General features: G+C 46.7%; 1 protein-coding gene across 2 annotated transcripts in view; it reads right to left on the bottom strand.

Annotated features, from left to right (window-relative positions):
- Positions 1–2,457: 2,457 nt before the first annotated feature.
- The window catches only part of LRRC40 (leucine rich repeat containing 40), a 48,287-nt gene continuing 31,571 nt past the window's right edge, over positions 2,458–19,173 (bottom strand). For both annotated transcript variants that reach the window (XM_074265648.1, XM_074265649.1), the window contains exons 10-15: positions 13,069–13,177; positions 10,285–10,392; positions 8,694–8,801; positions 8,041–8,118; positions 4,138–4,323; positions 2,458–3,436 (exon numbers count right to left, since the gene is read on the bottom strand). In XM_074265648.1, the coding sequence (XP_074121749.1) occupies positions 3,331–3,436; positions 4,138–4,323; positions 8,041–8,118; positions 8,694–8,801; positions 10,285–10,392; positions 13,069–13,177 (695 nt within the window). In that variant the 3' untranslated portion in view covers positions 2,458–3,330. The remainder of the gene's footprint in view (positions 3,437–4,137; positions 4,324–8,040; positions 8,119–8,693; positions 8,802–10,284; positions 10,393–13,068; positions 13,178–19,173) is intronic.

The following is a 19,173-nucleotide window of genomic DNA, read 5'->3' as shown; positions in this document are numbered from 1 at the left end:
TTCTTTCCGACACCTGAACGGTTTTGCCCGCAGGGCGTGGGCACCTTCAGTAGTGAGACTGGGGAGGAGGAGCCCTTGGAAGGTGGGTCCTCCCAGCCAAGTCCTCTTCCTTGTCCACTTTACAAACCCATAGACAAATCCTCTTCCTGAGCCCCATTCCCCCTCTCTAGGAGCCTACCTTTACTGTTTAGGTTTCGGGATGCGGGGGAGACCCGAAAATCCACCCAGAAACCACATTGCAGGTGTTAGAAGAAACCACTGATTCTTCCGTGGAGACAGCTGGGGAACCAAAGGCAAACAACACTTCATCTTGATTTGTTTTTTCAGTGTGAAGGGAAACTTTTTTTCTTTAGTGATAGAAAATATTGTGAATCTTTTGAGATTCTATGTTTAGATCGCAATAACCTGCAAGGGTGAAGTTTCTGTTTCTTTTCTGCCCCCCCATCTCCCAAGGGCAAACCACCTGCATTAACAAGCCAGCATTGGGCCCAGAACTGAATCAGCCAACTAGGTTTGGCCCAATCATTGTAGGCAGCAGGACACGGGGGGACTTTCCAAATTCAGTGTTGGACAAAGGCTCACGGAGATGTCCCTCTAGCCCCTCGCCGGGCTGGCCTCCCCCTCTCTCCTATGACGAGTGAGCCCTTCAAGTGTCTTTCCCACAGCCAGAAACTGCATTTTGCAAATGGGCTGAAGAGCAGGGTGGCTAGAGCTGTGTTGGGGAGCGCTGCTCCCTGGGCTGGCTTTGGCCCGGTTTCCAGCTGGCCCAGCCCAAGGCCTCTCCCGTGGCGGTGACCCTCGCAGCTGGCCGCCGCTGCAGGGGTGAGGGACGACTCCCGCTCCCGTCCTTCGGGCTGCTTTTGGTCACCCACCCGTCGCCATTTCAGTAGTCTCCACCGGCTTCTCCCGACACCCCATTCCTTCTCAGTGCATGTCATTTCACCGCACAGACTCCAGTCGGACACTCCCCTCGTAAAGCTTTTACTGACCAGTTCCCCCAAAGCCCAAGAGGCCGGATCTTTATCAATCGGGGCCTTTTCGGTCTCTTGGCTTTACACGGGTGGCTTTACCTAGCCAATGTGCGAGAAAAACAACTCAACAGTTTTCTACTTGGGAGTAAGTACTGTAGCCAATTCAAAACAAATAGCTTACTTTAATATAAAGATTTTACCATTTTATAAAGTTATTTGAGGACATGTTTAATTATGATGGAAACGGCTGTATTGTAACTAATATTTTGAGATAATTGTGATTTTGAGCTTAAATTATATATAAATACTTGTCATTTTTGTATGTGTTACAGATTGCTATATTAAAACTGTACTTTTCAGTTGAACTCCATCTTGTAAATAAAGCTGGATGAAGAACTATTTATTACTTTATTAACATAAGTGTGAATGTACTGAATGTTTTTTTGCAGTTATTACACACTGAACTTAAGAACTGCTTCATTTTATGTGCAAAAAGGTCCTTTAAAACTCAGTTTTAAATGGCCAGATTGGACGATCTCACCGATCTTGTTCATTTGCACACGCAACTTATTTCCTTCCAGTTGGCCTCTGTATTGACACTACTTGGCGAGGGTGTACATTGTGATTATAATGCATTCTGAAGATGCTTTCTGTACATAGACAAAACACAGGGACTCACACAATGCTGTGCGGTATACGGCAGAGCCTTTTTTTGGCTTTGGTGTACTCAACTTTTTCAGTATTTAAAAAAAAAAAGTGTTTTGAATAACATAAAAGTCTCTAAGTCTCTTTATTGTACAAATAATAAAATTTCACCTTATTGTAAAGTGTCTTTTGTTTAATATAACAACAAGTATGAACAGTCATGTTTCCCCTTAGTAAGATCAACACAAACTTGTATTGGAAAAATGCCTCATCCATAACTATTTTCATCTTCATTAACTTTTTTCTCAAAATGTGATTCTGAAATCTCCCCAAATGAGATCCTTCTGAAATCTCCCCACATGAGATCCTTCTGAAATCTCCCCAATGAGATCCTTATGAAATCTCCCCAAATGAGATCTTTCTGAAATCTCCCCAAATGAGATCCTTCTGAAATCTCCCCACATGAGATCCTTCTGAAATCTCCCTACATGAGATCCTTCTGAAATCTCCCCAAATGAGATCCTTCTGAAATCTCCCCAAATGAGATCCTATTTTCAATGTCATAAGCTAATGACATCTTTTTAAATTCAGCTTCCTTAAATCTAGTTCTTTTGCAGAAGGTATTCTGTAATAATCCAGTTAATTAGGGACCTAATTCCACCAACAAGTTTAATGTCAGTAAGATGTCCAAGGCTGCGAGGCGGAGGGCCACTCTCTCAGAGCGTACGTCCACAATCAGACCCTCCACGTGCAGCCTTTTAGCTTCTCAGACTTTCTGTGTCACAGATTGCCCGGAAGGGGCCAAATCTGACTATGGTACAAAGGAGGGCCAAACAGGAGAGATGGGACCAAAGCACTTTAATTTGCAGGGGCAGCACACAACAGCTTTAATGGTGAGAGGCCAAAGGCCAAACCACCTTCACCAACAGCTCTTTCCTCAGGGGATAGAAACGTGTTTCATCTTCGGCAAATGCTTTAATCAAAGGGAATGATACCCAACAGGGAAAAATGGATTCTCAGCATCTGAAAATAAATGCTGCAGAGAGAATTCTTTTTTAAAATCACACCAAAATGAAAATCAAACGAAATCTTCTCCTGGAGGTTCACGGTTGTCCTTCCAGCCCAATGTTGGAGGGTTACTGAGCTACAGCAGCACCAGAATCTTGAAACTTGACATCATAAATACTCAGTATTATAATATATAGTATGTAGTAGAGCAACAAATGTTGCTATAACTTTCCCCACATAAGGAAAGGTGGCAAAGTGCTCTCACATATAAATATTCAAACATACACAAAAGCATATGTAATAAAACAAAAAAATGTTAAAAAAAACCCAAAAAAACAACCCCCCAAACCATCATTTATCTTTTACAAAAATGTTTTGTCATGATTAAAAAAAAAAAAAAAAACTTTAAAAAGAATGATTCTTCAGTCACAGAAAGTACTATCCCTTTGTAAAATTTCAAAACTAGAGAATGAATGCAGAAACACACGGAAATCTATAATAATCACTATAAAGTTTTTATACATTATTTTCAATGTAAAAAGAATATTTAGTGATGATAAGATTGTAGAGCCAGTTTTGTGCCCCAGATAAATCGCAGCAATGCTGTGACGTAGTGCTTGAGGAAGCCTTCGGGAGTCAATCGGGTGCGCTCCCCTGCCCTTCGAAGCTCGCGGGGCCACTGGCGGCTGGGGGGACAAAACCCCCATTAAGTAGGAATCCGGTCTCTCAGATACTCCAGGACGGCCTCTGTGCCTTTGGCTAAAATGGCTGCTCGAGGGATGCGGAATGGGTTCCCCTCCAACAGAAGAGCCCTGGAGGAAGAGGAGAAACCGGGGGTCCGTCACTCTCCGTGAGATGGCTCTTCCTCTCTAAAATCCAGATCAAAACTTTTAACAAGAAACAGGCCCTGATTTGAAAACAGACCCCTGACCAGAACCCAACTAGACAGACTGCCTCCGGCCATGTTACAGGGGGACAGGCGCGGGCGTGCACACAACACACACACACCTTCTCACTACACACTCATACACACAATCACACACTTACATTTTCACACTTACACTATCACACACATTGAGTAGGCAAAGCTATAAAAACCTGCGACAGCCAATCAGAAGGGTCAGGATTATTCAAGGGGGAAAATGTCTGACTCTAGACTTTCTTTTCATTGACTTGGTTCTGGGAAGTCCATGTGGGCAGATCTAAGAGACCCGTCATCTGGGCTGGGCTTCCCCGCCCCTAGGGAAGGCCCTTGCATGGACACGTCCTGGTGTTTGCCGCCCCGGACCGGGGGCTCACAGGCTCACCTGGGCTTCCCTAGAGATTCTCAGCATGAGAGGAAGCGCGTCCCCAGCCTGACACTTTGGGGACGTCCTGACTGGGCTCTGGAATGAAAGCAGGCCTGCAGAGAGCACTCTGGCCCCAGCCGCCCCTTGCCTTCAAGAAATCACTCAGAAAGCAGCCGGCGCGGATGCCCATTGAGCCAGACTGCCCCAGAGCGAGCGCGCCTTACCTCAGACTCACACAGTTACCCAGCTCCGGGGGGATGTGGAGGAGGTCATTGTTCTGAAGGTCCAGCGTGGACAGCTTGTCCATCTGCTTTAGCTGCAGGGGGTCCACAGACCCAACCTGATTGTTACTGAGAAGGATGGTTTCAAGAGACCGGACCCGATAGAGAACGCTGGGGAAGGTTTTGAACCTGGGAAGAAAGGGACCACAAGAATGCTTAAGATGGACGTCCGCAATGAGGAGACGTCATCCTGAAACCGAAAAACACTTTGCTTCAAAAGCGCTTTTATTTTGCCTTAATAAAATGAGCAAGAATTCATTTCCCAGTGTTTAATATCTATCAGGAAGAGGGGAGGAGCTGGCACATAAAGACAAAACGGCAGGAGCCCCCCGCCCGGGAATGGGGTGTCCACCCAGGGAGGGGCTACAGAAGTGGACACGGGCACAGAAACCTATGGGGCACTAGCAGTGGGGCCGCTGGGGACGGGGACAAAAGCTGGTACAGGGGACAAGGATTCTGAACCTTCTCTGGGCAGTGGATTACAAAGGGAATGAATCCTACTAAGAGACCCTAGTCCAGTGCTAAGAAAACCCACGTCCGCAGACCCTGAGGCTGAAGGATGGCCTCTATAAGGGAAGGGAGCTCAGGACCAGGGGTGAGAGGCTCAGGAGGAGGCCGGGAGGGAGGACACAGGGAGAAGGTCCAGAGACGGGGGGGAGGCTAAACGCCGACACCCTGTGGCCCCCTGTCCCCCCAACGGAAACGGTGTGTGCGCAGGCTGGCCGTGCAGCTATACGCCGTCTCCAGAGGAGTCTGTGAACCGGGACAGGCAAACGCCATTTCATTTTCATTAACACTTTACTGAAATTTAACTACTGACTCCCTTAATCATTATTATTTTTTAAAACATCATTCTGAGAAGCGGTCCATAGGTCTCACCAAACTGTCCGGGGGAGGGGGGGAGGGAGTCTACTCTTTCCTATATGTCTATGTGCTGTCTCCCCTTATCATGCAATTAATCAGACATTTAACAAGCAGCTACCAAGAACCACTGGTATCTCTACTGTACTAGACAACGGCAAAATGTCAAAGAAAAAAGGAAGGGAAAAAAAGCAAAGGACAGAAGAGAGAAAGAAGGGGGAAGGGAGGGAGGGGGAGAAAAAAAAGGAAAGGAAGGAGAGGAGGGCTGGAGGTAAGGAGGGATGGAAGGAAGAATGAAGGGGAAGAAGGGAGGGAGGGAGCTGGAAAGTAGCCATTACCAGATGCCTACTATGTGCCAGGCACTGAGCCGAGCACGTTACAGAGGTGACCTCGTTCGACTCTGACAGCCCTGGGCAGTAGGTGCAAGCCGGTGGCTTGCTCAGGGTCGCAGGGCCGGGGGTCTCAGAGGCCTCTGCAAAGACAGAAGGATGCTCCTGGGGGGCATCAAGCTGCTTGCCTGGATGGTCTTCTGGCTTATTCGGTCGTCACAAAGTGCTTGGTAAGCCCTTCCTGCACTCCCTGGCCGCTCCCAGGGACACAAACCCAGAACACTGTGGCTGGAGCCGGAGGCCACTTTAGAGCTCAGCCAGCGAAATCTACCCATCTGGAAGATGTATAAACTGATCCCAGAGGGAGGATGACCTGCCCGAGGCCCCGGACTGGTAAGACATGGCATTCTGCCTGTTCTCCTTCCATGACTCCATGCTACCTCTCTTTGCAGAAAAGCAAACGGAAATAACATCAGTGTCTCAAGGGAACCCAGGGACACAGGTGTTGTGGAACTCAAGGAGGAGAAAGAGATCACTGTGGGCAGAGAGGGCTCGGACAGGGAGGGGAAGGAGCTTCTCTTCTGGCCCCTCAATACCCTTCAAGGCCCAGCTCCGGTCCCCCCACTTCACGAAGCCTTCCCAGATCCCAAGAACTCGTCCCTCTGATCAGGGGAGACCTCCCACTGCCTGGAGGAGCGATTAGATGAAATGGTTCGATAAGGCACAGAATAGAGAGGGATACCTGTCTAATGGGAGTGTTTACCAACAAGAGGGCAGGAGGGAAAGTCAGAAAAGCGAGCTGGAGACAGACCCCTTGGGCCTTCAAGGCCAAGTTAAATAATGAAGGGAGCTCATGACAGAACCAGATGCATGGAGCATCTGGACAGCCATCCCCCAGAACAAACCTGGCCACATAAGCAGCCACGTGTATACCTGTGGTACACCCCACAGGCAGTCATGTACACCTGTGGTATATACACCACAGGCAATCGTGTACGCTCTCCGGGCTTGAGGTGGCTGAGACAATCACGTGACCCCCTCCCCACCTGCCCTAGTGCAGTTCCCAGCAGGGAGCTCCCGACACGAACAAATCAAAAAAAGAGCATTTGTGAGATTATAACAGGAAGACATTGGCAACAAGGAGGAGCCAGTTAGTCCAGGCTCCAGATGATAATTACTGGGAGTTAAAGTTACAGACTGAGGTAAATTAAATGAAGGAAGAACTGATTCTATACAAAAGCACAGAGAGAAGGAACAATAAGACACTCAAAGCCATTTTGGAGCTGAGGGACTTGGAAGAGAGGGGGGCTGGTTTGGGAAAACACAGATTATTCAACAAAATATTGAAAATATCAAACAGCTCCAGATTATGTTTAACTAAAAGAGTTTTAGGGTCAGAGAGAAAAAGAAGGATGGGGTCAAGATGGGAAAAACAGAGAGAGAAAGAGATAAGGAAAAAGGAAGAAAGATACAGGAAAGGAAAAGCCCCGAAAGACAGGAGGGAGGAGGTAACAAAACCCCAAGCACCTCAGTGCCCAGCCCCAGCCTTTGCTTAGAGGGGGAGCTCCCCAGTTCCTTAGCAGTTATGACCAGTGTCTTGCTAAATGCTAAGCGGCCGCTGCCCCCTTCCTACTCCTCTTCTTGCTCTCCACTCTTTAGCCTTCGGAAAGGAGCAGCCCCCAGCCCAGAGCCAGCGTGCCATCCCGAAAAACCAGGGCCCCCAAGAGCCTCCTCTGCAGAGGCCGCAGATCAGCCCTCGGCCCTGTGTCGATGGAGAGAGATCCCACAATGAGGGCCAGCGTTTGAAAAAAGAATATGGAAAATACTGAAACTTCTCAATCTTTAAGCCTTAAGGAATCTGTGCTTTCTGGGTAGAACAACAGAATGAAAGTAAAATGACACGTGCGCTTTTAAAAACCAGCCCCAAGAAATACAATGCTGACGACTTGACTGCTTTCGAGGGTACTGAAACCGAAAAAGCGGTCTTATTTTTAACAAGTGTGAAGAGGACTTTAAGAAATCCTGCCAGGTATCGGTTATGGCCATGATGTCCCAGTTGAGGGAAGAAAAGGAAGCAGCTTTTATAAAACACCCACTATGTGCTAGGCGCCTGGCTAAGTACCGTACAGCTGTCACCCTCGGAATCTAGCAACAACCTTGCCAAGCAGGTGCTGTAGGATCTCTAGCTGACAGTTGAGGAAACTAAGACAGATCAATCATGTGATTAGCTCACAGCTAATTGAAGTTAGCTCCTCTTAACTCCAGGCCCCATGCCTTGTATTTTTTTTTCCTTTTTTTTTTTAATTAATTTTTATAATTATAACATTTTCTTTGATAGTACATATGCATAGGTAATTTTTTTTTACAACATTATCCCTTATACTCCCTTCTGTTCTGAATTTTCCCCCTCCTTCCCTGCACCTCCTCCCCTAGATATGCCTCGTATTTTTAAAGAGAGGAAAGAGATCATTCGAGTGCTGGCCCCGAGGATTTCTGGGAGACTGAGAGCGACAAGGAGCTGTGGAGGGGGCCACCTGTGGGGTCATCCCAGGGAGGCTCCTCAAGTGTTTCTGAGCTGCTCCTGGGTCAGAGGGAGAACAGAGCAGAGCCTGTTGTGACCTGGGAACTTGGAGCTGGTGTCTGAATGGAGACTCACCTGTTAAAGGAAAGATTGATAGTTTGCAGTTTAATCAAGGCTTCCATCTCTTCAGGCAAGGAGGTCAAAAGATTATTCCTGTGGGGAGGAAGATGGGGAGGGGAAGGGATAAGGTGGGGAAAAAGAGCAGGAGAGGGGAAAAGGGGGAGGGGGGGAGATTTAATTACTTTTACAGTTTAAACCGTTGCAACAGAAAAAGGAAGCACATGGGCTAGTCGGCCCTCCCTGACCAGACCTCGTTACCACGTGGGCAGCCAGACCAAGTAGGAGCGGACCGTAACTGCGCAGTGAGGTGGGTACCTCCTCACGCAGCCCGTGGGTCCTGAGGTGCCTTCGCCTTGGCCACCTTTGACAACCTGTGGCTGAACAAGGTAAGAGGAGCAAGTCCAGGGCAGCCCCGCCTCCTTCCGAGGTCACTCAGAGCTTCCTCTTTCAGCTACTAAGGAAGTTCCCTCACTAGCCGATTGTCAAAGTTCCTCAGGCCGCCTGCCCAGGTCTAGCAAAAAGCCGACTGGTTTATAAGCTCAGCTCAGCTCTCCTTCCCCTGGCTGCAGCCAGGCACCCACATTTAATGCATGCTTCATTGACAAAGCCCCACAATCCCTGGCGAGAGCTCCCAGGGCAGGCGGGACCACGCTCCTAACGCTCCCTACCTGATATCCAGGTGGGCCAGCTTCTGAAGCGCACCCAGCTCGGCAGAAACGCAGGAAAGCTTGTTAAAGCCAAGATTGATGTCGCAGACAGCTTTCAGCTCCATCATCCTGAAACACAAGACCCAGCCGGGGCAGTTTTGGAAGTCGAAGGCTGCCAGCGTTTCACGCGGGAATTTCAGCTAATTTTAACACGTGCAACATTTCTACTTCCCCCAAATATTCAAACAACTCTTTTTTTTTTTTTTAAATCAAAAACAAAAAATGTCACCCTAGACTTAAAAGTGCCCAGTCATCATGGAGAGTTGGAATCCAGCCTCAGACACTTCTCAGTCAGCCTTGGTCACCTCACCCAGAAAATGGCCGCATCCCGCCATCACCCTGAAATCTCTAATCAATTCTTTCCTCTTCTTGGCTTTGACAACAATATTCCTTTCCTGTCAAAAGAACTATTTAGCTTCTAAAAATCTTTCAAATGAATGTTCTCTCTGGGTGGCAGCGGCAGCGTTTCACTTCAGGCTCCAGGATACCACCTGCCGGCTCCCCCTGCTCACTTCCCTGGCTCAGTGTCGGAGACCTGTCCCCCCTCAGCTCTCTCAGCTGACTCTCCTCTCCTCCCAAAGCTGCCTTTATGAAGAGGACTCACAACTCCCTGAAGTTCCCAGACAGCTCAGTTGGGTTTCAACCCCACGAGCATCATGGCCCCCAAACATTTACTTCTCAGCTTCCTTTGGTGTGCTGTCTCTCCCATTAATTGTAAACTCCCTTCGGGCAAGGCCTAACTTCTGTCCCCTCACAGCTGTATTTGTTTATTGATCGCCTGACTGATTGATAAATAGTCTGGTACCAGAATCCAACATGGTATCAGCCCCAGTGCCCTCTGAAAATGGAAGTGGGAGGCAAATTAAATTTGTTTCAATTCTTCTCAATGTCAGATCTCTGCACTACAGCAACATGGCTGACCTTGACAATCAGGGGTCATGCTGGTACTCTGGCCGTCTGAACATCGAGTTACATTTATTATCACCAGTGAAAACTGAATGAGTACCATTGAGGGTGCAGTATTGCATGTAGGAAATCTGGAAATGAAGATGAATTTTCCAGGGATAAAAACAGGAACAAGGATCTATTCCAGACTATTGCCATGTATTTGACATTTTACAGAACCAATGGGAATGGGGATATTGCCCAGGGATTTTACATCGACTATTAAAACCAAATAATTTCTGACAATGCATTTTGTTGAAAAAAAGGAATTAAAGTATTTAGTGAATAATTGCAATAACCATTTTAAAGGTAAAATGTGTGAAAAATAAATGGCTTCTCCCAAGAATCCTTAAGTCTTATGAAAAATACTTGCTCCCATTTCTTGTCAAAACTTAATAAGCAACCAAATCCCACTTACAAGGGATGACTAAGGGCTTAGGCCTGTTTTGCAGGCCTTGTGCTAAGCTCTGCAAATACAAAGGAAGGCCAGAAGTCAGGCCAACATGGGAGAGGATGACCAGTCATCCTTGTGGCCCCAGTCCCACATGTGTTCTGGCCAAATACCCAATACCCACAATGGAAATGACCTTGGTCACCCAAGCCCTACCTTTTGGGTATTTCATTTAGATGATTCTTACTGAAGTTTACAGAAGTGATAATGTTGCTTCCTACAGCATCAAATACTTCATCAGGAATCAATGTTTTCTGTTTGTCACTGAAAAAATAAAAAGCAAGATCATTCTACTTCTGAGCCTGTCAGTCGCCAAACCCCCCTGAGCCACTGTTATTCAGTCTGGATTAATAAACTCTTGGGGTCCTAGTCCCTGCAGATAGCTGGCTCCTCGCAGGTAGCTTCTGTCCTCCTGGAGCTTACGAGGAGAGAATGGCAAACATGCATGAACAACAGATGCAAAAGAACAACATCTGCTAAGAAAAGCCAACGGACTGATGCTAAATGACGTCACCCTGACTGGGAGGTTCTGGGAAGGCTTTCTGGAAGAGGTGGTATTCTGGCTGGATTTTCCAGAGCGAGTAGGACTCTATGTGGGTAAAATGAGGTGAAAGAAGAGGGACCTTTGGCTCCTATTGCCCCCTTCCCCATCAAGCAGACAATAAAGCTTCTCTTCAACATGATATAGAAACTCCCAAACTGCCATAATCCCTCCAAAGCCCAGCTCAGGAGCTGCCTCCTACCCCATTCCCCACTAGTTTAAGGGTCTCTTCCTCTCAAAATTCCTTTATTACTCTGCATAATGATTTACCTTTACTCACTTCCAGACATGTCATATCCCCTTCACCCCACTACTCTTTTTGAAGGGACTATTCATTTTTGTTTTTATGCCCCCCCAGTGTCTTTCATAAAGAGGGCCCTTAAGGAGTAACAATTATACATTGATTGTGTCCTGTGTACAAAGAATTCGATTCTAGAAGAGATATGATAGCTTCTGCCCTCACTGGGGGAATATTACAATAAAGAAGAATGCAGGAAAAGAGCAAAAAGGCTAAAAAGGTGTGGGAAGTCAGAGGGAGGAGGTCCTAACCAAAGCGGGATTAGAGAAGGGAAGCCGTCTGGGAGGATAAGCTGCAGAACCCAGGCTCTCACATGCTTTAACAGTTCCTACCAAACTGGAAAGGCAAAGGCTCGCTGGCAGGTTAAGCCTGGGGATGCTTGTCGCAAACACGGCTGCGGGCTGACCTCCTGGCCACAACTACTCCCCAAATCCAGTGTGGGGGGAACCCAAGACAGGCTGGACTGGATTGGAGGAAATAGTGAAACAAAGTCCGCAAACTTGCCCCTGCTGATGAGTCCTGCGCTCGGCCTCTTTTCTCTGATACCTGAGCTCCTGTGTCACTCTGTGAGAGCTATTATGGCCAAGATGGAAGACACACTGCTTAAAAAGCTGTGCATTAGAGAAGAAATTAGGAGCCTAAAGACACAGGACAAGCTCCTCGAGAGCCTCCTTCTGTGCTCCTGGACCTCGGCACTGAGCCTGGGACACAGCAGGTGCTTCATTAATGCTTTGTGCTCGACTGAGCGTAAGTGGTGAATAAACTCCTAACCAGTAGGCCTCAGACAGCGGCTCCCAGGCCCTATTCCCAGCTGTGCTCAGAGAGAAACTCCCGGTCACTTCCACTTGAGGCGATTCAAAACCTAATGTACCAAGCTAAGCTCATGAAAGGCTTGTTCACAAATACATAAACATAAAATACATGCAGCAGATAAATAGGTGGGTAGGCCACACACGTGTCTGCAGTGCATGCACCCAGATACAGCTGATACAAAGCAAGATGTCTACAAGGTGGGCTTGATCTTGGACAAGGAAGCCAGAAAGGCTGTTAAGTGAGACCAGAAGTAGAAGAAAATGAAAAGGCTTTTCTCAAGAGGCCTGGGCCTGGGCCACACCAGGGATATCAAAGGGCACAGCCTTCCATCAAAGATGAGGAGACGGGTCTGAGGAGGTCAGCCGAACCACCAAGGTTGGACGCTGACACAGGCCAGTGGGGCCTGGAATTTGAACCCAGGTCTCCTGGTGGGAAAGGCTGGGTTTTTTTCCCACTGAAATGCTTTGTATAGATTGCCTTTATACTATTTGTGTCAAAAGAACTAGCAGGAGTTGTTTGGAGGAAAATAGTCACTTAATAAGATTAATTCGTCCATAAAAAAGAAATAGGTGGCAGATTAAGAGCCTGAGGGACTCAAGACCACGGCATATAAGAAATGGCTGAAGAATGAGTAGTCCTAAACATAGCAGTCTCCGAGAGCAGACACAAGACCACTCTGGCTGATGAGAACCATCCACAAGGGAAGCGGCTGCCGGGGGACTCGCTTCAGGTACAAGCTGGATAAAGGTCCTTCTGCCATTCTTAGGCAAAGCTGGGCTCGCCCCCTTTCAACCATGAAATGCTGGATGTGTCAAAAATCCTTAAAGAGCCTTAGGATCTCTGTGATCACACTGCACCTAAATAACGCATATATTTCTCCAACTTATACTCTAGGATGGGTTATTCCTGAAATGGGTTCTTGTCAACAGCACATTTTCTTCCAAGAATAAAGATTCACAAGAATCAAGATGTAGACATGAAGGAGACGTTCCAAGTCATCCCTTCTATATTTACAGAGGAGACTGGCTTGGAGAGCTGTCATAAGGCGGATTTGAACCCTGCTCCTCTGGCTCAGAATTCAGGGGGTTTGCCATTGTGCCTCATGGCTCTTTTTAAAATAGGTTCTTATCCAACCAATTAAGAAAAAGTAAAGTACGGAATGTTACCCAGCTCAGCATGAAACCAGAGGAGATGTCTCATGTCCTGATCTTTGCCTCCGTTATCTCTTGGAATCTATCCCGGGGACCATTTCCCAAAGCGACTCTGACAGGGACGCCCCGCAGCCTACCTGTAGTCTAAGAGCTTCAGTGCCGTGATGGTGTGCGCGTTGACTCTGGCCTGACTTGGCAGGGTCATGGCTGTCTCAATGGACGCCTCGTTTTGGTTTGCTGAGTCATCTGGGAAGAAAAATGTCATAGGGCCACACAAATAGAGGTTAATAAAGTAAATGTCATAAAAACATTATTACTCACAGATAAAATCAGGGCACGAGCTTGCCACAGCCTGGGGATATCTTTTTGTTTAGATAGTTTATCAGCAACGCCTCAGGAACTTCTGCCAACAGAACCCAATGTTCTGGCACCAAAAGAAGGCGGTCAAAGGGCTACGAGCAATATCAATCCAAAACCTTGCAATCAATGTTATTTTAGGAGATCTATGGGAAAAATGCTCAAGGAATAATCAATTTCCTAGGAAAAATAATGGTAATATGCCTTTCCTCATGTTAAATAATATGGTGCTTTTTAAAGAACCTGTTGCCTAAAGATATAATGCTATTCCCAACTCAAGCACTGAGCAGATTACAATGAATTTGGTTTACTGCCACCCATGTTTCATGTCGGACATCTCTGACCTGATCTAGAGTTTGGTCACGTGACACACGAGGGACTGTTTCCTAAGCGACAACTGTTAGAATTTAGGGACGCTGACTCCCCCTAACCCCAACCAAACACACAGTCACAGTCTGGGAGGCCAGTCACTAATCCCTATGGAGACTGGAACATTGCCCCACCATGGGACAAAGAATCTTAGAGGTTAAAGACTCTAAGTCTACGTAAGCCAAATCTATCTAAAAAATGAAAATTAATTCTTCCTAAAAATAGAAAGGAGTGCTAGAGTGATTCTAAAAAAATACAACTATGCAGGGAGAGATAAAAAGGAAAAATCATCTCATACAAATGAGGCATAAAGGGAAGAACTGGATCAGAGGGTTAGTGGGGAGGACAAATAGTGCTGGAACCTTACTCTCCAATAATGGGAGAGACCGAAACATACTTTCTGTGTAGGCATGTAAGGCTCTATATAAGTCTTCTTATATAGACTGTAAAAGTCTTTTAAATTCAGAAAGAAATAAGAGGGACAGACAGAAGAGGGGAGAGGATAAGGGAGAGACACTTAGAAGGTTAAGGAGCGGGTAGAAGTAAAACAGGGTGAAAAGGTATAGGGTAAATAAACGTGAGAAGGATGTGAGGAAAAATGAAGGAAAGTACACAAGTAAATGCACCTTTGAATATGAATGAGATGATGGCAGAAATAGATGGGAGATTTCTGAGTTTGATAATACATGTTGCTTTCAATTTTTTATAAGTTTTTTGTGTGGGAATCAATAAGCAGTAAATGATTTACTCAGGATCACAAGGCTAGGGTCAAGTATCCAGGACTGATTCTGGGGCCAGGGCTTTAAATCTTGCACCACCACCCGCCCCTGTTTTCACATTATAAAGAATCAAACACATTTGGGTTCAAGAGCAGTAGGGCCCTGGCCTGAGCATCATCCTGGCAAAGATGGCTGTGCTCTGTATGGATGGGCAATTTCTGTATATTCTGGGCCTTTACCTTCCTCCTTTCTTGTGACTGAATCACATCTTTTTGTATCCTTTTTGCTGCCTTCCTTCATGGCCCCACTTGCACAGGAGTCTCCTCACAAGTTCAGTTAATTTTTGTTGAGTTTCGTTTAGTTAGCATCTTAACAAACATTTCAGGAGGTGGAGAGGAGACAGGTCTTTGTCTGCACTCCCCCAATGTTCTCCCAGCATCTGAATGGGTTTTAGAGTCACAGAACCCACAAATATTTGGAGTGTAATAAATTTCCAGCAGAGGATGTTTTGGAAGAACTTCAGGAAAGGTCAGTCTCAATTGGACAGGGAGGGAAGGTAGGCCAGCTCAGGGAGGCTCTGAGCCAGAATACAGCAGCCCTGGCTCCTCAGTCCTTGTATCTAGGATATACTATAAGATATTTAATATGTATGGGAACTGCCTGCCATCTAGGGGAGGGGGTGGAGGGAAGAAGGGGAAAATTCAGAACAGAAGGGAGTACATGGGATAATGCTGTAAAAAATTACCCATGCATATTTACTGTCAAAAAATGTTATAATTATAAAATTAATTTAAAAATTTTTTTTTAAAGTAGAAGGGGAAAGGGGAAAGGGGAAAGGAAAGGGGGATGCTAATAGAAAGGGCTATGTTTGTAGGAAGAAAACAGGACCTAGAATCAGCAAGAACTAGGGCTACAGGAAATAAGTTTATAGAAAACTTGATGGGAAATCCAACTTAACTCAAACTCCCCAAAGAGAGTAAAGAATGAAACTAGAATGACACACAACTGATGAAATATGAGAAAGAACAGTCCAGATTTTGGTAAATTAATAATTATCCTCTCCATCAGTGAGTGGCACATTGGATTTTTGAATGATTATCCCTGAAGAAATGTCACAAAAGAAGAGCCAATGAGAAGAGTACATTCGACTGAATATCCCCAGAGAAGGCTACCAGTAGGGCGCTGGCCTGAGCATCATCCTGGCAAAGATGGCTGTGCTCTGTATGGATGGGCAATTTCTGTATATTCTGGGCCTTTACCCAGACGCTTCACTATCCCAAAAGGAAGAATGAGCAAGAAAACACTCTCCACCTCCACCACATTTTTATGAGAATAAAGTCTTCCCAAATGATACTCTAAAGCACACTACCTCTCTTTAGACAAACATCTAGGGGAATGTGAGATGAACTGATGGACTACCTTTGGAAAATTGAAGCCATTCGAAACACTGCACAAACTTTTCCAAAGCATCCTTTTTTCCCTCTGAAAACAATTCTATCCTTCCAGGGATCCTCTTTGAACACCATGAAGGAAAATGGAGGGAAGGGAATAGTCTGGGACACACCATCAAACATGAACAATGCAGGGATACATCTAACAAATGTACTCCTGGAATAGGAGGTGACCCTGCCATGAAGCAAGAACGGGATCAGAGAGCAACAACCAATGGGAGTTCAAAAGTCCAGAAGAAAGATGCCAGCCCAATGGCTGACCTTCCTGTATGGAATCCTGGGAACCAGGGCAAGAACCACAGACAACAGACAAGGTGCCCGTTAAAGCCTGGCACTTTGTTTGGTTTCTCTGCTCCATAGCTGACTACTATATTCCCCCAATTTTCTAGAGTCAATTTTTACTGTAATTTTAAAAAAACGAATTGCATTTTTGCTTCAGCTAGGAACTAGATGCTTCTCGGCTCTACCCCATGGCTACTCTTCATCTGAATGCCATGCCATTAATTTCTATTAAAATAAATTTCTAAGAAATGCTATTTTTACCCAAGTCCCTCCATAGCATCCCCACTTCTGGAACGGCCAAGAAGACATCTAAGGGATCAATCGTTTGCTTTTGCTTCCAACCCACCCACCAGTGCCTATGACTGAATGCCAGCCCTTTGTCCCTTTTCATATCTCTTTTTCCTTCCTTGTTGAAGGTTCTTAGTTGAATCTGAACTAAGAAAAGTGGTAATGGGTTCAGCTAGGGTCAGGTGTGCTCTGTCCTCCTCCATACCTTTTCTCTCTTCACTTGCTTCCATCTTGATGAGAGAGCACTGAACCCCAGGCCCCGTGTCCCCCTTTTCACAAAGCCACAACCACTTTATCAAGATGCGGTCCTTTCCTTCCCAGGTAGTAAGGGGAAGAAGCTGTAGGAGGTACAGCTATTGTTCAGAGATGTTCGGAGGCCCCAGAAATCGCAAGATGCTTATTCGTTCCTGGGAGTGTCAGAGGCCCAACTCCTCTGCAAGACAAAAGAGATACAGGGAATATCTGAGAAGCCTGGGATTTGGACACCAGCATCTCAAGGAGAAATCTTTCCAACCAGGAAAATCAAAGGCTCTAGCCCACAGATTGAACTGGACAGAGGGGTTCTACTGGCCAGGAAGCAGCCACAGGAGAAGGGGAGGGAGACAGGGAGGGAAGGAGACTGGCATGGAGTGGGTCAGAGTTTTCTGTTGCTTTGAAGCAGCCTGGGAAATCTGAGTCCATTACTTTGCTATTGCATAAAAGAGACACCCCATGTCGGGGCTGGGCCAGATCCCCCCATCCCAGGACCTGACCACCTTTCTTGAGGTGGAAAACAAGAAAAGAGGCACAAAAAGTCATCTGACCCTTTTAAGGAGCCAAAGAAGCCAGGTCAGAATGACTCACCAGAAGGTTAGTGAGTAGAAAAGCAGACAAAGGGGTTCGAAGTCGGAGACAACATATTCAGGTCAAAAGCAAGAGGAAAAGAGGAGCAGCAGCTGCTGAAGATGGTGGAACTGGCGAGCGTCAGACCTCCACTCCAGGGCCCCAGAGCACTGGCAGCAGGGCCATCTCCGGGTCTTTGTCAGAGCACACAAAGTCAGGCTGGCCCTCACTTTAGCCTCCATCCATCCCTCCTCGTAGCAGTAGCCCAAGTGGAAGTGACTTGTTGAGCTTCAGGAGATGGGGAGACTCACCACAACATTGGCGTCACAGCAGGAGACATCCCAGCACTCCCAAGGGCCCTGACCTGGGCCAAGAGCTGGGGACCCGAGAAGAACCCCCCCAAGGCAGGTCTGTGGGGCCACAGGGAGCCAAGGCAGGAGATCTCAGAAACCGAGAAGGGCAAAGCCTGGAGGGAGGACAAGAGGGCTGCGTGTGTAGGTCCAACCACAAAAGCATGCATTAGACCTGAATGCAAGAACCCCAAAGGCAGGCATGAGGGGCTTTAAGGGGAGATGCCACAGGAAGGGGCAAAAACAGGGCTGGCCTGCAGAAGGAGATATGGTTTTATCTGTCAGACAGGGGTCATGAGAACCCCTTCCCCAGGGCTGTGGAAAGGTCACACGAGGTAATGACAAAATGCTGGAGGGAGCAGAGGAGATCCACCTTAGTCATAAGTGGGCCTTGGGCTCACGGCACCACCTCAGGGGAGGTCTCCGGAAAGCCTCCCTTTCCTGTCCCCATTTAGAAAGCCACATTATGGAGGGCCAGCCCAGAGTCTTCCCCTCTCTCTCCTCAGTGCAGCTAACAGCTTTGGGGGCCAGTCTGCTCAATAAGCCTCCCCAAAACTAGCCTGCCCCAGAATCTCCATTTGCCCCACTTCCTTCTAGCTACTGGTGAGTTCTAAGAGGGCCCTTGTCTTTCCCTTTCTGAAACTCCTTTCCTCACTACCTTCTCTTGGAATTTAGCCCGCTCCTCGCAGCAAAACAAAATCTTTGCCCTTTGATCTGGTAGCCTGTGCCCATAAATTCTTTTTAGGTGACTTGCACCACTGACCCACAAAACTCAAATACACTTGGGGGTGTCATCCCATAATTCCATCATTTTGTGGAGAGCCTGACTGCACTCAGCCAACAAATAAATCTAGGAGCAGAAGAGGACTCCTCCAGAAGCAACCAGAGAAGACCGGAAGAACCCAGGATGAAGGATTAATCAGCAAGGAGCTCACACACCTGCAGGGAAGCTTGGGGGAAACAGCTAGTGGGGAGCCCTGGGGCTCGTTGGGTTCACTATCAGGACTGCAAGGGAAATGGGGGTCTGAGTCCAGCCTCTCCGGGCTGTGCTGTGGAGACCAGGTCTGGCCCCTGGGACGGGAGGAAGCAGCCCACCCGGTGAATGCAGAAGCAGTGGGACAAATTGCAGGAAGGTGAAGCTTTTGGTCTGGGGTTCTAGGCCAGAGGGGAAAAAAGTATCATTCCCCCCAACCCCTACACCAGGACTAGAGGTGATTACACTAATTCATGCTTATTTTTTTAAAAAATGGGCAAAGGAAAAAGAACCCAATCACAGAAAGTTACTGTGGAATAGGAAAGACCAGGGTTCATCTTCAGAAGAGGAGATCAAAGTAAAAAGAGCCTTTCCTACCCCAAAGAGAAATGTTAAATCATCACCTACCGAAAAAGAATTTATAGAAAAACTTTAAAAAAAATTAAATTAGCAGAGACTGAGGAAAAACAAAATAAAAATAAGAGCCATCCAAGAAAAACAAGATTATGAAAAGAAAGTCAATCAATTAGAAAAGGAGATCTAGTCTTAAAGAAGAAAATGACTCTGAAAATTAGGATTGGGAAAGGAGAAAGCAATGAAGCTATAAGAGATCAAGAAATAACAAAATAAA

This window comes from Sminthopsis crassicaudata, chromosome 4, assembly GCF_048593235.1.
Source record: "Sminthopsis crassicaudata isolate SCR6 chromosome 4, ASM4859323v1, whole genome shotgun sequence".
Classification (NCBI taxonomy): domain Eukaryota; kingdom Metazoa; phylum Chordata; class Mammalia; order Dasyuromorphia; family Dasyuridae; genus Sminthopsis; species Sminthopsis crassicaudata.
Note: the sequence above shows the minus strand (reverse complement) of the source record. Positions and strands in the feature narration are given on the sequence as shown.